This window comes from Aspergillus japonicus (genome assembly GCF_003184785.1).
Source record: "Aspergillus japonicus CBS 114.51 unplaced genomic scaffold BO86scaffold_4, whole genome shotgun sequence".
Classification (NCBI taxonomy): domain Eukaryota; kingdom Fungi; phylum Ascomycota; class Eurotiomycetes; order Eurotiales; family Aspergillaceae; genus Aspergillus; species Aspergillus japonicus.
Genome location: NW_020291641.1, coordinates 161464 through 178049, shown reverse-complemented (window position 1 = coordinate 178049; position 16586 = coordinate 161464). Strand labels below are relative to the sequence as shown.

General features: G+C 52.7%; 6 protein-coding genes across 6 annotated transcripts; 2 read left to right on the top strand and 4 right to left on the bottom strand.

Annotated features, from left to right (window-relative positions):
- The first annotated feature begins 261 nt into the window (after positions 1 to 261).
- BO86DRAFT_445195 (putative glycerol:H+ symporter (Gup1)) lies at positions 262 to 2515 on the top strand. Its single transcript, XM_025676427.1, has 4 exons — positions 262 to 611; positions 664 to 731; positions 790 to 1389; positions 1420 to 2515. The coding sequence occupies exons 1-4, from the start codon at positions 350 to 352 to the stop codon at positions 2416 to 2418; spliced, it is 1929 nt and encodes a 642-aa protein (XP_025531840.1). The 5' UTR covers positions 262 to 349; the 3' UTR covers positions 2419 to 2515.
- A 138-nt stretch (positions 2516 to 2653) lies between these two features.
- Positions 2654 to 4023, bottom strand: BO86DRAFT_385561 (putative HIT finger domain protein). The gene is made up of 2 exons (XM_025671133.1): positions 3701 to 4023; positions 2654 to 3535 (listed from the first exon to the last, which is right to left on the bottom strand). Exons 1-2 carry the CDS (start codon positions 3966 to 3968, stop codon positions 2772 to 2774), a joined length of 1032 nt encoding a protein of 343 aa, XP_025531839.1. The 5' UTR covers positions 3969 to 4023; the 3' UTR covers positions 2654 to 2771.
- A 202-nt stretch (positions 4024 to 4225) lies between these two features.
- On the bottom strand, positions 4226 to 5171 carry BO86DRAFT_385559 (uncharacterized protein). The gene is made up of 4 exons (XM_025671132.1): positions 5100 to 5171; positions 4847 to 5031; positions 4656 to 4761; positions 4226 to 4595 (listed from the first exon to the last, which is right to left on the bottom strand). The coding sequence occupies exons 2-4, from the start codon at positions 5002 to 5004 to the stop codon at positions 4515 to 4517; spliced, it is 345 nt and encodes a 114-aa protein (XP_025531838.1). The 5' UTR covers positions 5005 to 5031; positions 5100 to 5171; the 3' UTR covers positions 4226 to 4514.
- Positions 5172 to 5389: 218 nt separating this feature from the next.
- On the bottom strand, positions 5390 to 11715 carry BO86DRAFT_406394 (cellular morphogenesis regulator DopA). The gene is made up of 7 exons (XM_025674176.1): positions 11480 to 11715; positions 11274 to 11398; positions 11066 to 11215; positions 8770 to 11003; positions 8430 to 8659; positions 6913 to 8378; positions 5390 to 6858 (listed from the first exon to the last, which is right to left on the bottom strand). Exons 1-7 carry the CDS (start codon positions 11568 to 11570, stop codon positions 5599 to 5601), a joined length of 5556 nt encoding a protein of 1851 aa, XP_025531837.1. The 5' UTR covers positions 11571 to 11715; the 3' UTR covers positions 5390 to 5598.
- Positions 11716 to 11867: 152 nt separating this feature from the next.
- BO86DRAFT_385556 (guanine nucleotide exchange factor MON1) lies at positions 11868 to 14447 on the top strand. The gene is made up of 5 exons (XM_025671131.1): positions 11868 to 12682; positions 12745 to 13619; positions 13699 to 13880; positions 13964 to 14198; positions 14265 to 14447. The coding sequence occupies exons 1-5, from the start codon at positions 12091 to 12093 to the stop codon at positions 14271 to 14273; spliced, it is 1893 nt and encodes a 630-aa protein (XP_025531836.1). The 5' UTR covers positions 11868 to 12090; the 3' UTR covers positions 14274 to 14447.
- Positions 14388 to 16525, bottom strand: BO86DRAFT_329985 (proline iminopeptidase). Its single transcript, XM_025668700.1, has 9 exons — positions 16322 to 16525; positions 15984 to 16228; positions 15683 to 15927; positions 15527 to 15612; positions 15309 to 15473; positions 15229 to 15249; positions 15039 to 15177; positions 14877 to 14973; positions 14388 to 14812 (listed from the first exon to the last, which is right to left on the bottom strand). The coding sequence occupies exons 1-9, from the start codon at positions 16362 to 16364 to the stop codon at positions 14501 to 14503; spliced, it is 1353 nt and encodes a 450-aa protein (XP_025531835.1). The 5' UTR covers positions 16365 to 16525; the 3' UTR covers positions 14388 to 14500.
- Positions 16526 to 16586: the final 61 nt, after the last annotated feature.

Here is a 16586-nt window from a genome sequence, read left to right as displayed (position 1 = left end):
CTCTGCATTCAAGTAGGCTCTACATGAGTGTCAAAGTGTATACAAGTAGGACTTTATATAGTCTGACCGAGCTTAAGAAATAGATTTACTAACAATCGTATCAGCTATATACACGATTCATTTTGGCACTGGATATGATAACCGGCGGATTAGTTGCAAGTTGCAAGCAGCCGGACACGCTCCGCTCCGCCCCTGAACCAAAAATGGACTCGGGCGATCGATCCCGTCCGTCTCTCCCCCAGAGTTCCAGCTCCAGTTCCTCCTGCTTAGACTGACTCTCCGCACATCCACCCACTCACTCCGTCCACTTCGAGGGGTTCGTCACTCCTCACGAGATGCTGGCGCCAGAATGACTCTCTCACTTCTCGCCTGGTTCCGGCGGTTATACTCCCTCGACACCCTCGACACTCGTTTTACAGCCTCTGCGACCACTCCCGCCAAAGTCGCCGCGGCTGACGCGCGACCTGCCTCTACCAAAGATCCCCGTTCAGCTGCCATTGCCCGCAATGCCTCGCCTTCGAGATGGAACACCTTCGAATTCTATATCTACTACATCGTTTTCTTGATCGTGGTGCCGTTGATGTTCACGACTGTCATTGGGGTGTCGCAAAGTCCGTCTCCTCTTGTGCACGTGTGAGGACAAGATGCTGATTGTCCCGGCAGAGAGCCATCCCACTTATGCCACATACTCTCACTTGCTCGAGGACGGTTGGATACCCGGTCGCAAAGTTGTACGTTACTGTTGCTTCGATCGGTTCAGTATGGAGCTAATATTGCCTGGATGCTTAGGACAACTCCGATGCCCAGTATTCCGGTTTCCGAGAGAACGTTCCTTACCTCCTCATTCTCCTAGTCGGCCATCCATTACTTCGCCGAGCCTACAATCGATATGTCAGCCCAGCCAGCCCAGGCCTGGGCTCTGCAAAGGCCTCCCCGGCCGTTGTAGCTGGAGATGCCCGCCTCAAGCAACGAATCGGGTTTGATTATTACTTCGCTTTTGTCTTCATCGTTGCGCTCCACGGCGTCTCCGCTTTCAAGGTCCTCACGATCCTGTACATCAACTACCGGATCGCCAAATCGATGCCTAGAAAATACATTCCCGCAGCAACCTGGACATTTAACATTGTGACATTGTTTGCTAATGAGCTCTGTGGCGGCTATCCGCTTGAGCGCTTAGCTACTCTCCTCGCACCTTCTTTGGATGCTACCAAGGAAGTGCCCGCCCTGGTACTCTGGGCTCGTTCGCTCGATGGTTTTGGGGGTATCATCCCCCGCTGGGAGATTCTCTTCAACATCACGGTGCTCCGTCTGATCAGCTTCAACATGGACTACTACTGGGGCCTAGACTACCCCGCTGCGAGTCCCATTGAAGTAAGCCCATGTCTCCCTGTATGAAGAGCTCCTTCTGACCGCCATAAGAAGAAGCAACTCGATCCAGCAGCACTCTCAGAGCGGGACAGGGTCAGTATCCCGGCTGAGCTGTCCGCATTCAACGGTCGTTACTACGTCGCCTATGTGCTTTACGCACCCCTCTACCTGACAGGACCCATCCTGACCTTCAATGACTACATTTCCCAACAAAGATACGCCCCGCCATCACTGACTACCGCAAGAACAACCCTCTACGGAATCCGCTTCTTCCTTACTCTCCTCGCGATGGAGCTGATCCTCCACTACATCTATGCCGTCGCTATCTCGAAAGCCTCGCCCGACTGGTCGCTGTACACAGCCGGCCAACTCAGCATGCTCGCCTACTTCAACCTGCACATCATCTGGCTCAAGCTCCTGATCCCATGGCGCTTCTTCCGCTTCTGGGCCTTGGTGGACGGCATCGACCCTCCGGAGAACATGATCCGCTGCGTCTCCAACAACTACTCCGCCCTGGCGTTCTGGCGCGCCTGGCACCGCTCCTTCAACCGGTGGATCGTCCGCTACCTCTACGTCCCGCTCGGCGGGGGCAGCGGGGCCGGTGGCAGCAGCCGCGACTCCGCCTCATCCGGGGTGTTCGCCAAGGGCCGCAAGATCTTCAACACCCTCATCGTGTTCACCTTCGTCGCGCTCTGGCACGACATCAACCTGCGCCTGCTCATGTGGGGCTGGCTCATCACGTTGTTCGTGCTGCCCGAGGTCATCGGCGGCCTGCTCTTCCCCGCCAGTCGCTGGCGCTCGCGGCCCACCGCCTACCGCGTGATCACCGGCGTCGGGGCCGTGGCCAACGTGCTGATGATGATGGTCGCCAACCTCGTCGGCTTTGCGCTGGGGATCGATGGGCTCAAGGGCCTGGTGGCGTCGATCCTAGGCTCCTGGGCCGGCATCGTGTATATCATCACGGCGTGCTGTGCGCTATTCGTTGGCATCCAGGTGATGTTCGAGATTCGCGAGGAGGAAGCCCGCGCCGGCATCAACCTGAAATGTTGATCCCGCTGCTGTTTAGCTATTGCATCTATCTATCTCATGTAGTACTTTACTTATATGTCTCCGACGCAAATCAAGGAAACCCCCAATTCCAGACCGGGATCTCTGATTATTCTCTTGTTTCATGACATCTTCCTTTGAGTAGTAGTATACAAACACACACACACAAAAATAAATAAATAAATAAAAAGAACCAGCATGGTATATAGTAACACAGGCGTAGTAAAAATGTCCAATGGACTAGTCTAAAAAGAGAAACGCCCCCATACACCATAATGCACCCTCCGCCTGCGCACCCCTTCCCACTTCCTACATCTTGACACCTTCCATGAGGTGGGGTAACCCCCGCAAAGAAATCAAAAGAAAGCCCCACACCGCGAATCCTCATGCACCTTATAACACGCCAGCCCGCACGTCCGGGCATGGCAGTTCTTGCACCGGATCTTGCCCCAGTAGCCGCACATGCAGCAGAAATGCCGGGGAGAGCGGCGGGGCGCGAGCGGCGCGCCTGCGCGGGCCGCGTGGTACGTCAGCGGCGGCTCGGCCAGTAGGGCCTGCATGATGCGCTCGGAGGGCGGCGCGGGGAGGTACGAGCGGAGGAGCGGGTTGGTGTCGTGTTCGGAGCGGATGAGGGTTGTTGTGTTTGGTTCTGGTTCTTCTGTTTTCGTGGGGGTGTCGGTTGTGGGAGCCGGGGAACCGCCGGTGGTGGTGGTGGTGGTGGTGGTTTCGGGGATGGGGACGGGGGTTGTTGCTGGGAGGGTTGAGGCGCGGGAGGATGGGGGTTGGAGTTGTGGTTGTGAAGGGGGGATGGAGGGTTGTTTCTTGGTGCGGTGGTGGTGGTGGTCGCCTCCTCGTGAGGAGACCGGGGTGGAGCTGCGGCGGAGGGAGGAGGGGGTCGTTGCTGCTGTGCTGGATTTGGTGATTCGGTGGATTGAGCCTCTATGTCCTGTGGCAGTACTACTGCCGGCGCCCACTGCTGCTGCGGAGGCGGGGTTTGTTGCGGTCGTGGTGGTTCCTGGCGTGCTGGCTTGGGCGGCTTCTTCGTCGTCGAGGTAGTTGCGGAAGGTCTTTTGGGATTGGAGGATGCGGCGGACGTTGGAGGTTACTTTCGTGCGGGTTCCTGATTGTAAATTTTTTATAATGTTAGGTTTGCAGGACTATGGTCTGAAACAGGGTTTGCTTCGCGAGTTGTGAACGAGATGTCTGGGTCTTGGTGTTGCGGTGCAGTAGTGCTGAGCGAACGGCTCCGCTGTGGTAACCAACAAGGGAGGGAGGGGAGACATACCTCGTGGAGCAGCAGGCTCTTTCTGTCTCACGGGCACCTGAATCTGTACATCGCGATGGTTCTCGCGGTCGAGCTCGGCCAGATGTCGGATGATCGCGTTGGTCTGTCGGGAAGATAGATCCGTCCGGCCTGGGTCCCGGATGCCGCGTTTGCGACCGATGGTGGGCGTGATGGCTGCTTTGGCGGGGTCGAAGCCTCGATCCGGGACGTAGGTCCAACCCGGAGTGACGTGGGTTGTCGACCCGGGAAGAAGTTCAACGCGATACATCCTGTCTCGTGGTGAGTTGTTGCGTTTCTGCGACGGCGCATGCACGATAATCGAGACCACCGGCGGCGAGGAGGGAGAAATCGCGGCGATAAGAGCGAGGATACAAAATGAGGACTGGCAGGAAAAGGCGGTGAGCGCTAATGTTTGCCGAGTTTGCACCGTCTGTCTATCCGATGACGCCGATAGTCTGTCTCGCCTCCCCAAGTCCAAACGCGTCGTCGCTGAAAGTATGCTACCGTACGGAGTACATCTGCCTGTCTTGGGAAGCGCATCCATTTCACACTGTAGATCTCCTCTCATGTAAAATTTACACGCATGCGTAGGTCGGCATACACCTTCAAAATGCAATACAGTCTTTTGTTGACTGGGTTTTTTTTTACAATGCACATCTCCGTAGAAACTGCATTTCAGAGAGAGAGAGAGAAAAAGACCAAAAATGATATGCTAAGACCCGTGGCGAGGAACTCCTGCAGAAGCATGTGGAAAGAAAACAGACCCTTGATACAAGCAGAGAAGAAATAGAGGACAGGAAAATGCAATGCTAGGCTATTTTTTCTTGAGTTGGTCGACCTTGGTTTCTAGCTCGTCGATATAAGTCTGCAACTTCTGCGTAGCTGTTTGGAGAGCCTGGGAGCCCACATCAGCAAAAGAGCGAAGTCAAAAGGCAATTCACAAAGAGAAACATACGTAGATATCTTCAGTTAGCATCTCGTTGGAGATTCTGTACTCAGCCAATATGTAGTAATAGACGACAACGCCGGCAGCAACCGAGCCGGAGAGGAAGCCGAAGATTCTGTAACCAAGAGAAGAGTCAGTCCAACCGGAAGACGGTAGTCCATCTCTATGGGCGTGATATCAATATGGAATGGATGCAGTACCCTCCACGGAATGCGCCCACGGGCTTCTTAGCAGGCAGCGTAGTAGCTGCCTCCTTCATCAAGGGTGAGGCCGCGAAGCTCCGCGTCGGAATGAAGACCGGCTTGGTTGCGACGGCGCGCCATGCGCCAGGCGATAACACTCTTCGAGTCGCACTCATGGTCATGAATTTGAGGCGTATCTTGAGAATAAGTCAGTCAGAAGCATAGCAGAGCTAGTCACAACTACAAAGTGACTGTCCGAGGTCTTACGTGGTATAAGTAGAAGTGGAGGTGGAAGGTGGAAAGTATGCAGCAGATGTTTTGGTGGGTGTGGGTGGATGCGGAGGAAGAAGCTTGGGTGGAGAGAGTGACGTTGTTGGCCAGCCAGTTGGGCCGAGGATGTTACGAAGAGTACGAAGTACTAAACCACGGGCCCAATAATAGACACCTCCAATTACTCTATATTATTCAGTGCCCACCCAACTCAACTGTCGATTGCTGCGTATTATCTTTTCCGCTTCTCCAGAATATTCCATCACACAATCAAAGTCATCTATTCACTATGCTTCTCTAATCCCTGGCGCATACGGAACATGCGGATCGACGCCTCCGACGCCCCGACACCTGAAAATTAACGCTGGAAATGTCGCCTCTATCCCACAATACAAGAACGTGCGCTGTACGTGCGCATTGCCAGTCACGCTAGTTCGAATTGTAATAGACAAGCAAAAAATATCAAGATACACAGGCAGCACACGAACAACTCAGAAACCCTAGTTGGCCATGGTGCTTTCATTAAAGATATCCGCCAACAGATCATTCACACATGCATTCAACTGTGGTTGGCCCATGCTGTAGGTACTCTCAAATGCGTGAATGCTGAGCTGGTCGAAAAATGGCCGAAGCACCCGATCGACAATCTCATCCTTTGCTGTCTCACGGATCCAGTCCGCAGTAAGGCTCGGTTGTCTCGCCCCCTGGCTGAGGTTGGTCGTTTCTCCAGCCCCATCGTTCGATGTAAGCCCACGCATACCCAAGCTCTGCGAGACCTCATCCGCAAGGGCCATCGGCTCGAAGCCTTCCGGAGGGTAGATGGCGTCTATGGTGTCGGTAACATAAAGCCACTCCAGAAGTTGGAAGTCGTCTGGTGCCAGTACAAGTAGCGTATCTAAGAGTTTGCATGCCTGCAGCAAGGCATATGAGTTGTATACATCTTGTTGCGGACCCAGCGGTACGGCAGATATAGCTTCTTGGAGTTCAGCATTGATGAGTGGCCAGAATGTGGACAACGCCGTCGCCGAGCTCTTAAGCGCAAGAGCACGCAGAACCATGAAGATCTCGGCCCGAGTGGTTGAAGATGGAGAAGAAGTAGTAGTCGCCCCAAGTAGGTCTTCCAACTTCTGCAAAAGGGCTGGTAACTCTCCAATATAGTAATCATTGTTAGCAGACAAAATGAGGAGACTGATGCGGCGAAGGTTCAGTTGAGCTTTGCGGTCAGCTTCGAGGCGGGCAGCAGAGGCCCCAACGCCGAACATAATACCTGCTGTGCTTGGTGGCGGGAGGCGGGACAGCATCTCAGACAAGCGATCTTTATCTGCAAGCACCCACTGTCGCAGTAGACTCAGCCATCCCTCCCGAACCAAGTCCATCTGCATCCCGAAGAATCTAGGGTCGTTGAATGCATCGGCTATGTCTTTTTTCCATACTTTAGCAGCAGATGGCACTTTAGCTATGTGCTGGAACAGAGTCATGAAATTATGGTTGAGGTTGTTCGGGAAGAGTCGCGAGCGAAAGAGAGGACCGATCACATTCGTTGAAATACCGGTTACTGCGGAAGTGATCCGGTCGGAATCTCCGAGTGTGATTGTGAATGCAGGCATGGATGCCGCAAGGATGCTAAGCATATCGTCAGGTCCAATATTCGGTGAGGGCGAGTTGTCATAGTCGATAGAGCCGCGGCTGAGGGAAGACTCTTGAGCGATGCCCATCGGCTTGCTCGTCCAGATTGCGGTGAGAAGGCGAAGCAAGACGTCCTATCATATGTCAGTAAGCCTCAATGAGTTTATCTGTCCTTGATCATCGCGTACCCCAAGTTCTTTCCTCATCCGTCGATCTTCCCCAAAGCTGGTATTTTCCAGTTTGGCTCCAAGGATCGCTGCAAATTCCACCAGCCGTGGAAGGATTTGCCGGTGTGGGAATGGGTTGCTCAGCACATCACGAAGAAATGTGGTGCAATCGGCCCAGATCTCGTTGAGCACATCGTCATCCAGCGACCTCGCGTATGCCACCAGGAAGCCCGCCAATTCAGATTCGGTCAGGCTCGCGGTCAGTGTAGATTTGCGGCTCGGCTCTAAAGCTGCCGGATTGGTTCTTGTATAGATGGAATTGAATACAGCCGGGATAGCGATCTTTGGTCTAGATCCATCCAGAGTGTGGAGCAGACTCATAATCAAAGACGAGGTCTCGCTATCAGATTTTGTCCACATCTCCACAGCTGTCTCTAGACATTCGAGTGCCTCTGCATTGAACAGATGTTCGAGGATGCGACGCGATCTATTCCTCATGCGCAGAGACGTGTACTGAAACGACGCTATCGATTCTGCGTCTTGTGGCAGCGTACTGCGTTCTACGGCACCCCAAGACCATATAGTGAAGCAGAGCCTCACGGCATCTTGGAAGCAGAGTAGAACAGTAAGCCGATTGTTCGCTGCGGCCGAGCGCGTGTGGTTCGATTCGGATGAAAATACCCCTGAAACCATGTTGCCAAAGAATCCATGATTCTGGTCAGGACTCTTGACAGCAGGAGTATTGGCCTCCTCTACTAGCAATCGCTCGTGAGCAGTAGCAATGCAGGTCTCGAGAGCGCTGAGAAGAGCAATGGTGGCATACTCAGATCGATCATCAGGCCATCCTTCTGTACGCTTGAAAGCGAGTTGCAGGCTCGCATAGCAAAGTTGGATCTCTTTACAGAGTGATTCAACAAGCATGAGTAGTATTTGAAAGATTGACCCCGCGTAGAGTGGGAGTACTTCGCAAAGAAGGACAGTCCACTTGTCCACAATTCCTCTTGAACTCTTGGAACCAATGCCTTTGAGAAGGCATTCGAGAAGTTGTTGAGGTGGCTGAGGGAAGGCAGACAGCGCAGGTACCTTCTCTGGTTTGTCGCTTGTAAAGGACAAGATAGAGGGACTTGTCAAGCGCTCACGAGAGCTTGCCCGGTTGTGTTTCGGCCGTGGAGGGGGGGGTGGCAGATACGCTTGCGCAAACCGGACCTTCAACGCCGCTAAAAGGGTATCTATCAGGTCTCCTTGGATTGAATCATTCGCGCCATGATCCAGGGCGCGAGAGAGTTTATCAACCAGGAACGAGTCAATTCCAGATTCAATGACCTCTTCAGCTCCTGGACCAAGAAGGAGCTGTCGCATGACTAGTAATGACGTTTGTTGCAGTCTGGTTGTCTCCAGGCCATGAGTACCTGTGGCTGTCTGCTCGCTGATCAATTTCAGGCTGGCTTGGTAGATGATGGTATGAAGGCTCTGAAGCTCGGCGCTCTCTGTCCAATTGTTAGTTAGATGTATTTTCAGGGAGAATAGTCCCAACATACCTTCAGATGCATGCACATCCTTACGCTTGCTAACCTGAGATAGCGTCTGAGTGAGAAGAGTGATCCAGCCATTGTGATCAAGCGTAGAGATGAGATTGGAGATGGTCCGCAGCAGATAGTCGCATTCCTTGTAGTCATCTGGCGACAAAATCTGATTGTCGCTTCCCCCTTCACCGTGACTTGAACCCTGGAAGAGACGATCCAGCCGCGAGACTATTATACGAAAGACCCTGTAGTTTGTGAGCATTTTCTATGACGGAGAAACACCTCCAAAGTTGTAGGAAAATCCCTTCGGGACCAATAATGCCTTGTCAGGCTAGAGGGCAAGATTCCTACTTACTTGTGCATAGCCGGCAGATCTTGAAGCCATCGTTGGACAACTCGAGAATTTTCGTTCGAGGGCTGAGAGAGCAAGTCTAGGACGATGAAAAGCGGACGTTCAAGCATCGAAGCTTGGTACACCTTTGCTGACTCGATAGAGTTATATAAGCGCTTTGGCGGCAGCTCATAGTTGCCTTGGTGACTGTGATTCCACAAGACGAAATATCTTCCAAGTTGCTCGCCTGTCAACCCTTCAAAAGGCACTGTAGACGACGAGCCAACCATGAGGGATGTAATGGCTGCCTCAACTAGATGATCCGACCAAGAGACGGTGTGCAATTGCCACAAGCAACGAACAGCCTCAACATGGAATTTCGGGCTCAATGGAGATAGAAATTGCCACAGTTGTCCCACAAGAGCGAGAATGACGTCTGACACATCTTCGTAGCTAATATAGTATCCTGCAGTATTGATGAGGTACAGATTCGTTACTGCGGACGCGATTGACGAGATGGTTGAGAAGCAGGCGGTGGATTTCTCAACTTGGTCGGCGCGGACACGATCGCTTAACGCGAGATACAGGCGCCGGTCGCGCAATATACGTGTTCGGGGGAGCTTTTTCAGTAATATGATGAGCAGGTTGGTCCGATCGTGTAATTGCGTGGTGTCCCCTTGTTTATCAAGAACTGTTATGGCTTGCTCGTAGGCATTTTGAATGATGAGCTCGCCCAGCTGTCGTGGGACAAAAGGGACAGGCTGTGGGTCTAAGCTAGTCTTGCTTTGATTGTAAAAAGTATGGATCACATTCAAGATGTCCGACCCGGTCATATCGAGGTTGGTCTTGTCAGGTGCGTCGGACTTCCTTGTGAACGACCTCTCTATCAGTAAGCCCGTCAAAGAGTCCATGACCTTCGATAACCCCGCTGAGGCAAGTTGCAGCTGCTCCGGAGTTGCTGCGGAGTTGCTTAATGAAGACAGCTCCCTCATCTTCACAATGGTGGATAGGGTCAACAGAGGAATGTGAACTGCGATCATGTCTTCTTCTCGAACATTGAAATTCTCCAGTATGAAGTAAGCGAGCTCCAGGTTGCTTACTGTGTCGTCGATCTTGGAAGTAAAGTCCTGAGGCTTCCAATCTATAAGACGGAGGAGTTCGGAGAAGATGACGCCGCTTTCGACGCCGTCGAAGAACGAGCTGGCGCTGCGAAAGACCTCTTCGAAATGGTTCTTAGAAGCCTTTTGTCCGAATGCTTTCACGCTTCGAATGATTGGCAAGAAGATCTCCGGTATGATGTATCCACCAACCTCCCATCTGTCCAACAACGATAGTGAAATCCGGAATGGTTTCGTCTTCTCTGCCGGTACGGTTGTGTCATGCTCAATCATCTGCAAGAGGCCTTTAACTAGTGGCGTCAGCCCAAATTTGCTGAAGTACTCCGAAGGCGAGAGCTCTTTGCGGTCGCTTGCCAGTTGGATTGTGCCTTCGGATATAGAATTGCGGGCTTCGAATGACGGCCGGTCGTTAGAAGATTCGGGCCCAAGGAGCCAGGCCCAGAGTCTTCGGTTCAGACTCATGTCTCGCCTAGCAACGACTCCTACAGCTGCTGCAATGAGTCGCTGAAGATCGTCCTCCGTAATCCTCGATTGCAGAACCGGCGAACTGAGCGGCAAGTGGGTGACCAGTAAATCAAGGAAGTTCCGCTGGACGAGAACCTGCTCGTCGGCGAGACCGGTCGCAAAACAGCGTATGAGCAAACCGGGTTCGGGCACGATAACCGATTCTGCTGCAGCTAGCATGCCCTGGTGAATATCCGTGGGGTCATTCGACTCGTCCTTGGAAGGCCGGCGATCTGTGTTTCCTAGTTTAGGCAGGTAGCGGCCCAGGTAGGCGAGGACACCAGCACGTCGGCTGGGACTTGTGACCGAGGCTAGAAAAAGACACTGCCAGAAATAGTGGCCCCCTGGACTCGCAGATCCCTCGACTTTATGCTTCTCCATGGCGCTAGCAATGTCGCGGAATTTATTGATCAGTCGCAGTGTAGGTTCGAAGTCATCGCTCGTCTCTTCCTCTAGTCCCGGTAGTAGAGCCAGTATAATGGCCTTCAAGGCTGGGCGAATCGCCCATGGTTCCAGGTTGCATATATGTGTCTCCACCAGCGTCAGGAACAGGGGACGGACCGTGAGAGATGCGAAGGTAAGTGTGGGCGCAATGCCAGGCATATACAATGGCAAGTCATGCGATAGACCCTCCGGCTAGCCGACAATATCTCCAATTAGCGGACATCACTTTGGCTCCGTCACTAAGCGGGACGAACCTTGATCAAAGCAAAGATATACGAGTATACTTCCAATGTTTTCTGGTGAACACCCGATGGCAACGAAGGGTTGAGACATTGCGCAAGCCGTTTGGCAACGAGCGCCTTATGAGGAACAATAGGGATATCCGCGGGGTGAGATTGCAGCGCCTATGAAGTTACCATTAGCATCGTGTCCTTGCATGCCTCGGAGATAGTGTGATCGTACTTTCAGGAGTCGGCTCAAGAAGGAGATGTAATCTGCCCACTCCTGCAAAGCGGTATCGAATAACGACAGGGCTCGCTCGACAGTCGACGCATAACGGCGGTAATTCTTGTCTTTTCGCAAGGGCTCTAAGATATCTCATGTCTATTAGACTCTGGACTGCATGACTGTAGTGCCAGTAAAGGAGCAGCAGCGCGCAAATCACTAACCTTCCTTCCCCCGTAGTCGGGAGCGCGTAAGAGAGCTTTCGGAGCTTGCGGGGGAGTGAGACCTCGGGAACGAGCTCGGATCGAGGCTCATTGTGCGATGGTCGGATAGTAAATGATGTCCTGGGCAGGTATTTGTCGATCGCAGTCCGTCATGATTTGTTGTAGAACATCAAGGATAGTAGCATGTGGACTCTGGCTGGTGGAACAGTTTGGCTCTTGTTTTCCCACTGCAGGCCAGCAGGCGGACATGTTTCCGTTTAGCTGGCGTTGGTCGCCCGCCTTTCGGAAGCTCCGCCGGGTCGATCCCGTGCTCCACGTCAAGTTGTTCCAGCCAGGCAAGCAAACAAGGCACGTTCGTCGTCATTAACTACCTTACTATTTACTACTCCATCACCAACACCGGACCGGCCTCGTCATCGAAGCTGGGGCCTGCTACTATCACCATGTGCATTAGCGTCTTCAGTGCATGTGCAGTAAATCAATTGATTACCGCGACATAACGATTTATCCCCCCCTCATCACTTTCGACCCATCTATTGCCTATCCTCGCGCACGGACGCACATCTCCCCGATCGGAGCAGTTCTTCGATGCGCCGGAGCTGACGACGAACATGGTTTCGACGGCCGATGGTCCAGCGCAGGACGCGAACAATCCTGAGACCGAGAACCCTCCAACCCCGCCACCGTCGTCTTCATTGCGACAGCCCTCCACTTCCTCGGATCGCGAATCCGAGGAAGAGCGACCCCCGCCCTTACCCCCGCGCCCGAACACCTTGCGCCTCCTAGATGAAGGAGGCGCCTCGCTACGCACATCCCGCCCTGGAGCACCGACGAATCTCCAGTCCAGAGCTACAACAGCGGTCTCCTTGACAGATATCGGCTGTCACGATGCGGGGAAAGAGAGTCGCGTTGTGCGCGAAGGCTCGGAGACGCTGAAGGCTCAGACGAGCCTGAACCACCTGACAAGTTCCCGCGGGAGCGAAACTGGGGACACGGCGAGTATCCGGAGCTCGGGACCTCAGGGGGATATAGGTGATGTTGAGAATGTCTTCGGAGACTTTGTCGCGACCGATACTGGTCTCATCCGCAAGCACAGCACGGGGCTCCTGCAGTTCCCCGAGTTTCAGGCGGATGACGTGGAGGATGACTTTGCAAGCGAGTTCGAGCCCGTGGGAGAGGTGGACGAGGAGGGAGGAAATGAAGGTAGGTTGTTAAATATTGAGCCCACATTTGTCTCCGAGCAATGCTGATGATCGTTCCTACAGAGCAAGTCCTTGCGAATTGGAAAGCGAAGCGGAAACACTATCTTATCCTCTCGGCTGCTGGCAAGCCGATCTGGACACGACACGGGGACGGAGGGCTTATATCAACATATATCGGCGTGATCCAAACGATCATCTCGTTCTACGAGGACTCTAAGGACCCGTTGAGCAGCTTCACCGCGGGGGATACCAAGTTTGTGATAGTAACCAAGGGGCCCCTGCACCTTGTCGCCATCAGTCGGATGCTCGAAAGCGATACGCAACTCAAGCTCCAGTTGGAAGCTTTGTACATGCAGATCCTGTCAACGCTCACCCTGCCCTCTCTCACGCATCTTTTCTCCATCCGCCCTTCGACCGATCTGAAGCGGCCACTTCAAGGGTCCGAGACGCTGCTATCCACCTTAGCCGACAGCTTCACCAAGGGATCCCCCTCCACGCTCCTCTCGGCGTTGGAATGCCTGAAAATCCGCAAGTCCCACCGTCAAGCCATCAACAACACTCTCTTGAAGACAAAAGTCAGTAGCCTGCTCTACGGCCTGGTCGTCGCCGGCGGCCGGCTCGTCAATGTCGTCCGGCCCAAAAAACACTCTCTCCACCCCGGGGACCTCCAACTCCTGTTCAACATGATCTTCGAAGCCGAGGCCGTCAAAGCCGGCGGCGGCGAAAGCTGGATCCCCGTCTGCCTCCCGGGGTTCAACAGCAGCGGCTATCTGTACATGTACGTCAGCTTCCTCGATATTCGCGATGACGCCAACGCTGCCAACGATACAACCACCACCACCACCACCACCAAAGAAGAGTCCGTCGCCATCGTCTTGATCAGTGCCAACAAGGAAAGCTTCTTCGAGTTGCAGGGCATGCGCGATGCGTTCGTCGAGGTATGTTTATCGAGCCCTCTATAGTCCACCACCACTACCCATGCCGGCATGCAGAAGCTAATGGCTGCCGGGGTACCAGCAAATGGAGAAAAACGGCAGCATCAAGATCATCAAAGAAGCCGTCGCGAAAGGCCGCCCCAGCACGACGGACATCGTCCCGGGGACAGTCTTACATCATTTCTTGTACAAGTCGCGGGCGAATGTCCAATTCACCATGTCGTCCTACGACCCTGAATTTTCCACCGTCTCGCGTCGTCGAAGGTAAAGTGGCCCTGGATTTGTAATATGCGGTGTGCACCATATTCGAGATCAAGAGCTCTATTACTGATTGGAAACCCGCGCAGATTGATGTCAACCTACAATAATCTTCATGCGAGCATTCATGCCAGGCATACGCACGTCAAAGTCCACCATTGCGTGTCTCAATCGTCTAGCTCCTTCGCTTGGGTGACCCCGATGTTCGAGCTTTATTGCGTGGCGGGCGCGAATGCGAACCGCAATGCTTTGGCTCAGAGCGCGAGTAAGATCATTGAGTGGGTGCGACAAGAGGAAGAGCGGCTTTTTATTATTGGTGGTGCAGTACGTTTGCCAATATTGCCCAAGACTATGAAACGCAGTAAAACTAACGACACTCGGCTCTCTTAGGTTTTTTGAGCAAGACCTTTTCCTTCAAGACTGCAGACGGGAACAGACCAATTCAAACAAGCATCTCTGCCTTGCATATAGATGTATATAGCTGTTATGAAAGCTGCGCAAGACACACTAGTTGTTCATTTGGTGACATCTCTCATTGCCACGCATACGCCAGCTAATTCTGATGGAGAAGCTCCTCTAATAATAGAGTCCTATATAGCTATAATTCACTACTTACTTGACCTAGTCTAATCAATGGTATCCTCCCTCATGGCAAACAGCTGCTGGAACACCTCATCCGACTTCGCACGAATAGCATTGTGGTACATGGTGTTCGTGATGAACTGCTTGATGCCCTTGATATTGGCGGCAGTCTTCTGCGCAAGGTCGAAGTGCACGTACATGTCGTCGATGTACGTTGCCGCGTAGACAGGGACCTCGTTCTTCTTCAGCTGGGCTTCATCGTAAAGCTTGGGCCAGTCAGTCGTCGAAGCGATGAGGTCTGCTGCTTGCTTAATTTGCTGGAGCTCCGTGTACGATTCGAACATGTCTCTGTGAATCTGGTGAAAAAATTTGGTCTATTAGCACATTCCGCTGGCCACTGACAGGCTCCATAATGCTTACCGTTTCACCGGTGAAGAAGAATTGAGATTGTTTCCAATTGATGTCAAACATGGGGAGGCCGGCACGGTATTTGTCCGCAGACCACTTGGACGCATGTCTGTGTTGAAGGGGAAGTGTGTTAGTTGATGTTCCGAGGTTGGTTGATGGTGGGATCGCTCTCACCCCTGACAGTATATAGCCTCATGGAGAATTGCATAGATGACGTTGTTGTCCATGCCGCCGTAACCGTCTATGGAGGTCAAGGTTGGGTGGGTAAGGAAGCCAAACACCTCTAGATCGTTCCAGGCACGTAGCACAAGATCTGTCTTATCGTTAGCCTGAGCCGGTGTGCTCCAAATGGAAGGCAAATTACCATGAATGCTGTCAAGACCCCCTGCGAATATATCTTTTAGCAAATTCATCCTGTAATGAGAGATCGACGTGTTTTCTCACCATGCATGCCGAAGGCGATACCTAATTGCTGAAATCGGTGGACAGTGAGCTTGCCGGAAGGCAGAGCAACGTCGTTGTCCTTCAGATACTCGACAATGCGCTTGACTCGCTTAGTGTCCTCGGGAAACTTGGCATAGTATGCCTGATTCCGCTCGATCATCTTGTCTTCTTGGAATCAGCTTGTTTTCGAAGTCATATCTGAGAAGCAAAGTGCGTACTGTAAGTAAGTGCATAGACAGGGTCAGGACCATTGACCAAGGGAGGCAGTCCACCGCAAATGAAGGCCTCGGATAGTCCTTCCGGACTACAATGGTGAAAACGAGATCAGCATTTCATGTTGCTTGAGGTATACTGTCCTCAAGTTCTCGACTTACAACATGGAAAGGTAAGATGTGATACAAAAGCCACCAAAACTCTGGCCAATGACACTCCACTTGCGTTTGTCTTCGGGATAGTCGGTCGTGAGGCATCTTCGGACGGCCTCACAGTCTCGGACGATGTTGTCGGCACGGAAATGCTTCAGATACTCCGCTTGCTTGACTGCATCGCCTTTCTGCGCCAGCGTGCGCGCCGTGATGGTTGAGCTAAGGCCAGTGCCACGCTGGTCCAGGAATAAAACCTAGGTAGATGGTTAGCATGTGATTCTTGGTGAAAAGAGTGCAACAGAAGAAATACCTGGTAGCCTTTATCAAGAACGGTGTTGATCCAGCCAAATTCTTGAGGCGGACGACATCCGAACCCTGGGCCACCCTGCAGGTACACCAACCACGGAAGCTGCTTGTCGTCATTACAGCAGGAACTGGGCTCGACAGGAGTGACCATACGCCGGACACTTCGCGCGAAGAGTCTCAGAGTGTCCTCATTGGGCTTGGTGTAATTGAGAGGGACGTCAAAGAACAGCTCGGCCACACGAAGCTTCCCTGACGAAGCAAAAGAAGCCCCTCACCCGTCAGCACATCTTGCTGGTGGAGTTACTGTACAGTGTACACAAACAATGGCAGGACTGGGCGTACCTGGAACGTTGTGGAACTGCCTGTCAATTAGCTTGGCAGCCATTGTTCTAGACCTGCGGGGAATGTTTTCTGTATTTCGTATAATTATATTTTCAATCCACAAGGGGTAGTAGCACGATATCACGCAAAGTATTGATTTGATTTGAAGAATTTTGTAGAAGGGAAAAAGAGTGTGAGTGTGATGGCGGACTGCAATCGGCGGCAATGGTACCAGGAATACGAAGAGGGAAACAACGAGCCCAGACTAACTTACGGCGGGCGGGTA

Bases quoted from the DNA above. Each gene is read 5' to 3' on its own strand.
- BO86DRAFT_445195 (XM_025676427.1), top strand. From the start codon at position 350: ATGACTCTCTCACTTCTCGCCTGGTTCCGGCGGTTATACTCCCTCGAC. The intron at 612-663 runs GTCCGTCTCCTC...TTGTCCCGGCAG, and splicing joins TGTCATTGGGGTGTCGCAAA to AGAGCCATCCCACTTATGCC. The intron at 732-789 runs GTACGTTACTGT...CTGGATGCTTAG, and splicing joins GGATACCCGGTCGCAAAGTT to GACAACTCCGATGCCCAGTA.
- BO86DRAFT_385561 (XM_025671133.1), bottom strand. From the start codon at position 3,968: ATGTATCGCGTTGAACTTCTTCCCGGGTCGACAACCCACGTCACTCCG. The intron at 3,536-3,700 runs GTATGTCTCCCC...ATTTACAATCAG, and splicing joins AGAGCCTGCTGCTCCACGAG to GAACCCGCACGAAAGTAACC.
- BO86DRAFT_385559 (XM_025671132.1), bottom strand. From the start codon at position 5,004: ATGAGTGCGACTCGAAGAGTGTTATCGCCTGGCGCATGGCGCGCCGTC. The intron at 4,762-4,846 runs GTACTGCATCCA...TCTTGGTTACAG, and splicing joins GTGGGCGCATTCCGTGGAGG to AATCTTCGGCTTCCTCTCCG. The intron at 4,596-4,655 runs GTATGTTTCTCT...GTGGGCTCCCAG, and splicing joins TGCTAACTGAAGATATCTAC to GCTCTCCAAACAGCTACGCA.
- BO86DRAFT_406394 (XM_025674176.1), bottom strand. From the start codon at position 11,570: ATGAGCCTCGATCCGAGCTCGTTCCCGAGGTCTCACTCCCCCGCAAGC. The intron at 11,399-11,479 runs GTTAGTGATTTG...GAGATATCTTAG, and splicing joins CCGACTACGGGGGAAGGAAG to AGCCCTTGCGAAAAGACAAG. The intron at 11,004-11,065 runs GTTCGTCCCGCT...ATTGTCGGCTAG, and splicing joins ATATCTTTGCTTTGATCAAG to CCGGAGGGTCTATCGCATGA.
- BO86DRAFT_385556 (XM_025671131.1), top strand. From the start codon at position 12,091: ATGGTTTCGACGGCCGATGGTCCAGCGCAGGACGCGAACAATCCTGAG. The intron at 12,683-12,744 runs GTAGGTTGTTAA...TCGTTCCTACAG, and splicing joins CGAGGAGGGAGGAAATGAAG to AGCAAGTCCTTGCGAATTGG. The intron at 13,881-13,963 runs GTAAAGTGGCCC...AAACCCGCGCAG, and splicing joins ACCGTCTCGCGTCGTCGAAG to ATTGATGTCAACCTACAATA.
- BO86DRAFT_329985 (XM_025668700.1), bottom strand. From the start codon at position 16,364: ATGGCTGCCAAGCTAATTGACAGGCAGTTCCACAACGTTCCAG. The intron at 16,229-16,321 runs GTACGCCCAGTC...TTGCTTCGTCAG, and splicing joins GCAGTTCCACAACGTTCCAG to GGAAGCTTCGTGTGGCCGAG. The intron at 15,928-15,983 runs GTATTTCTTCTG...CCATCTACCTAG, and splicing joins TTCTTGATAAAGGCTACCAG to GTTTTATTCCTGGACCAGCG.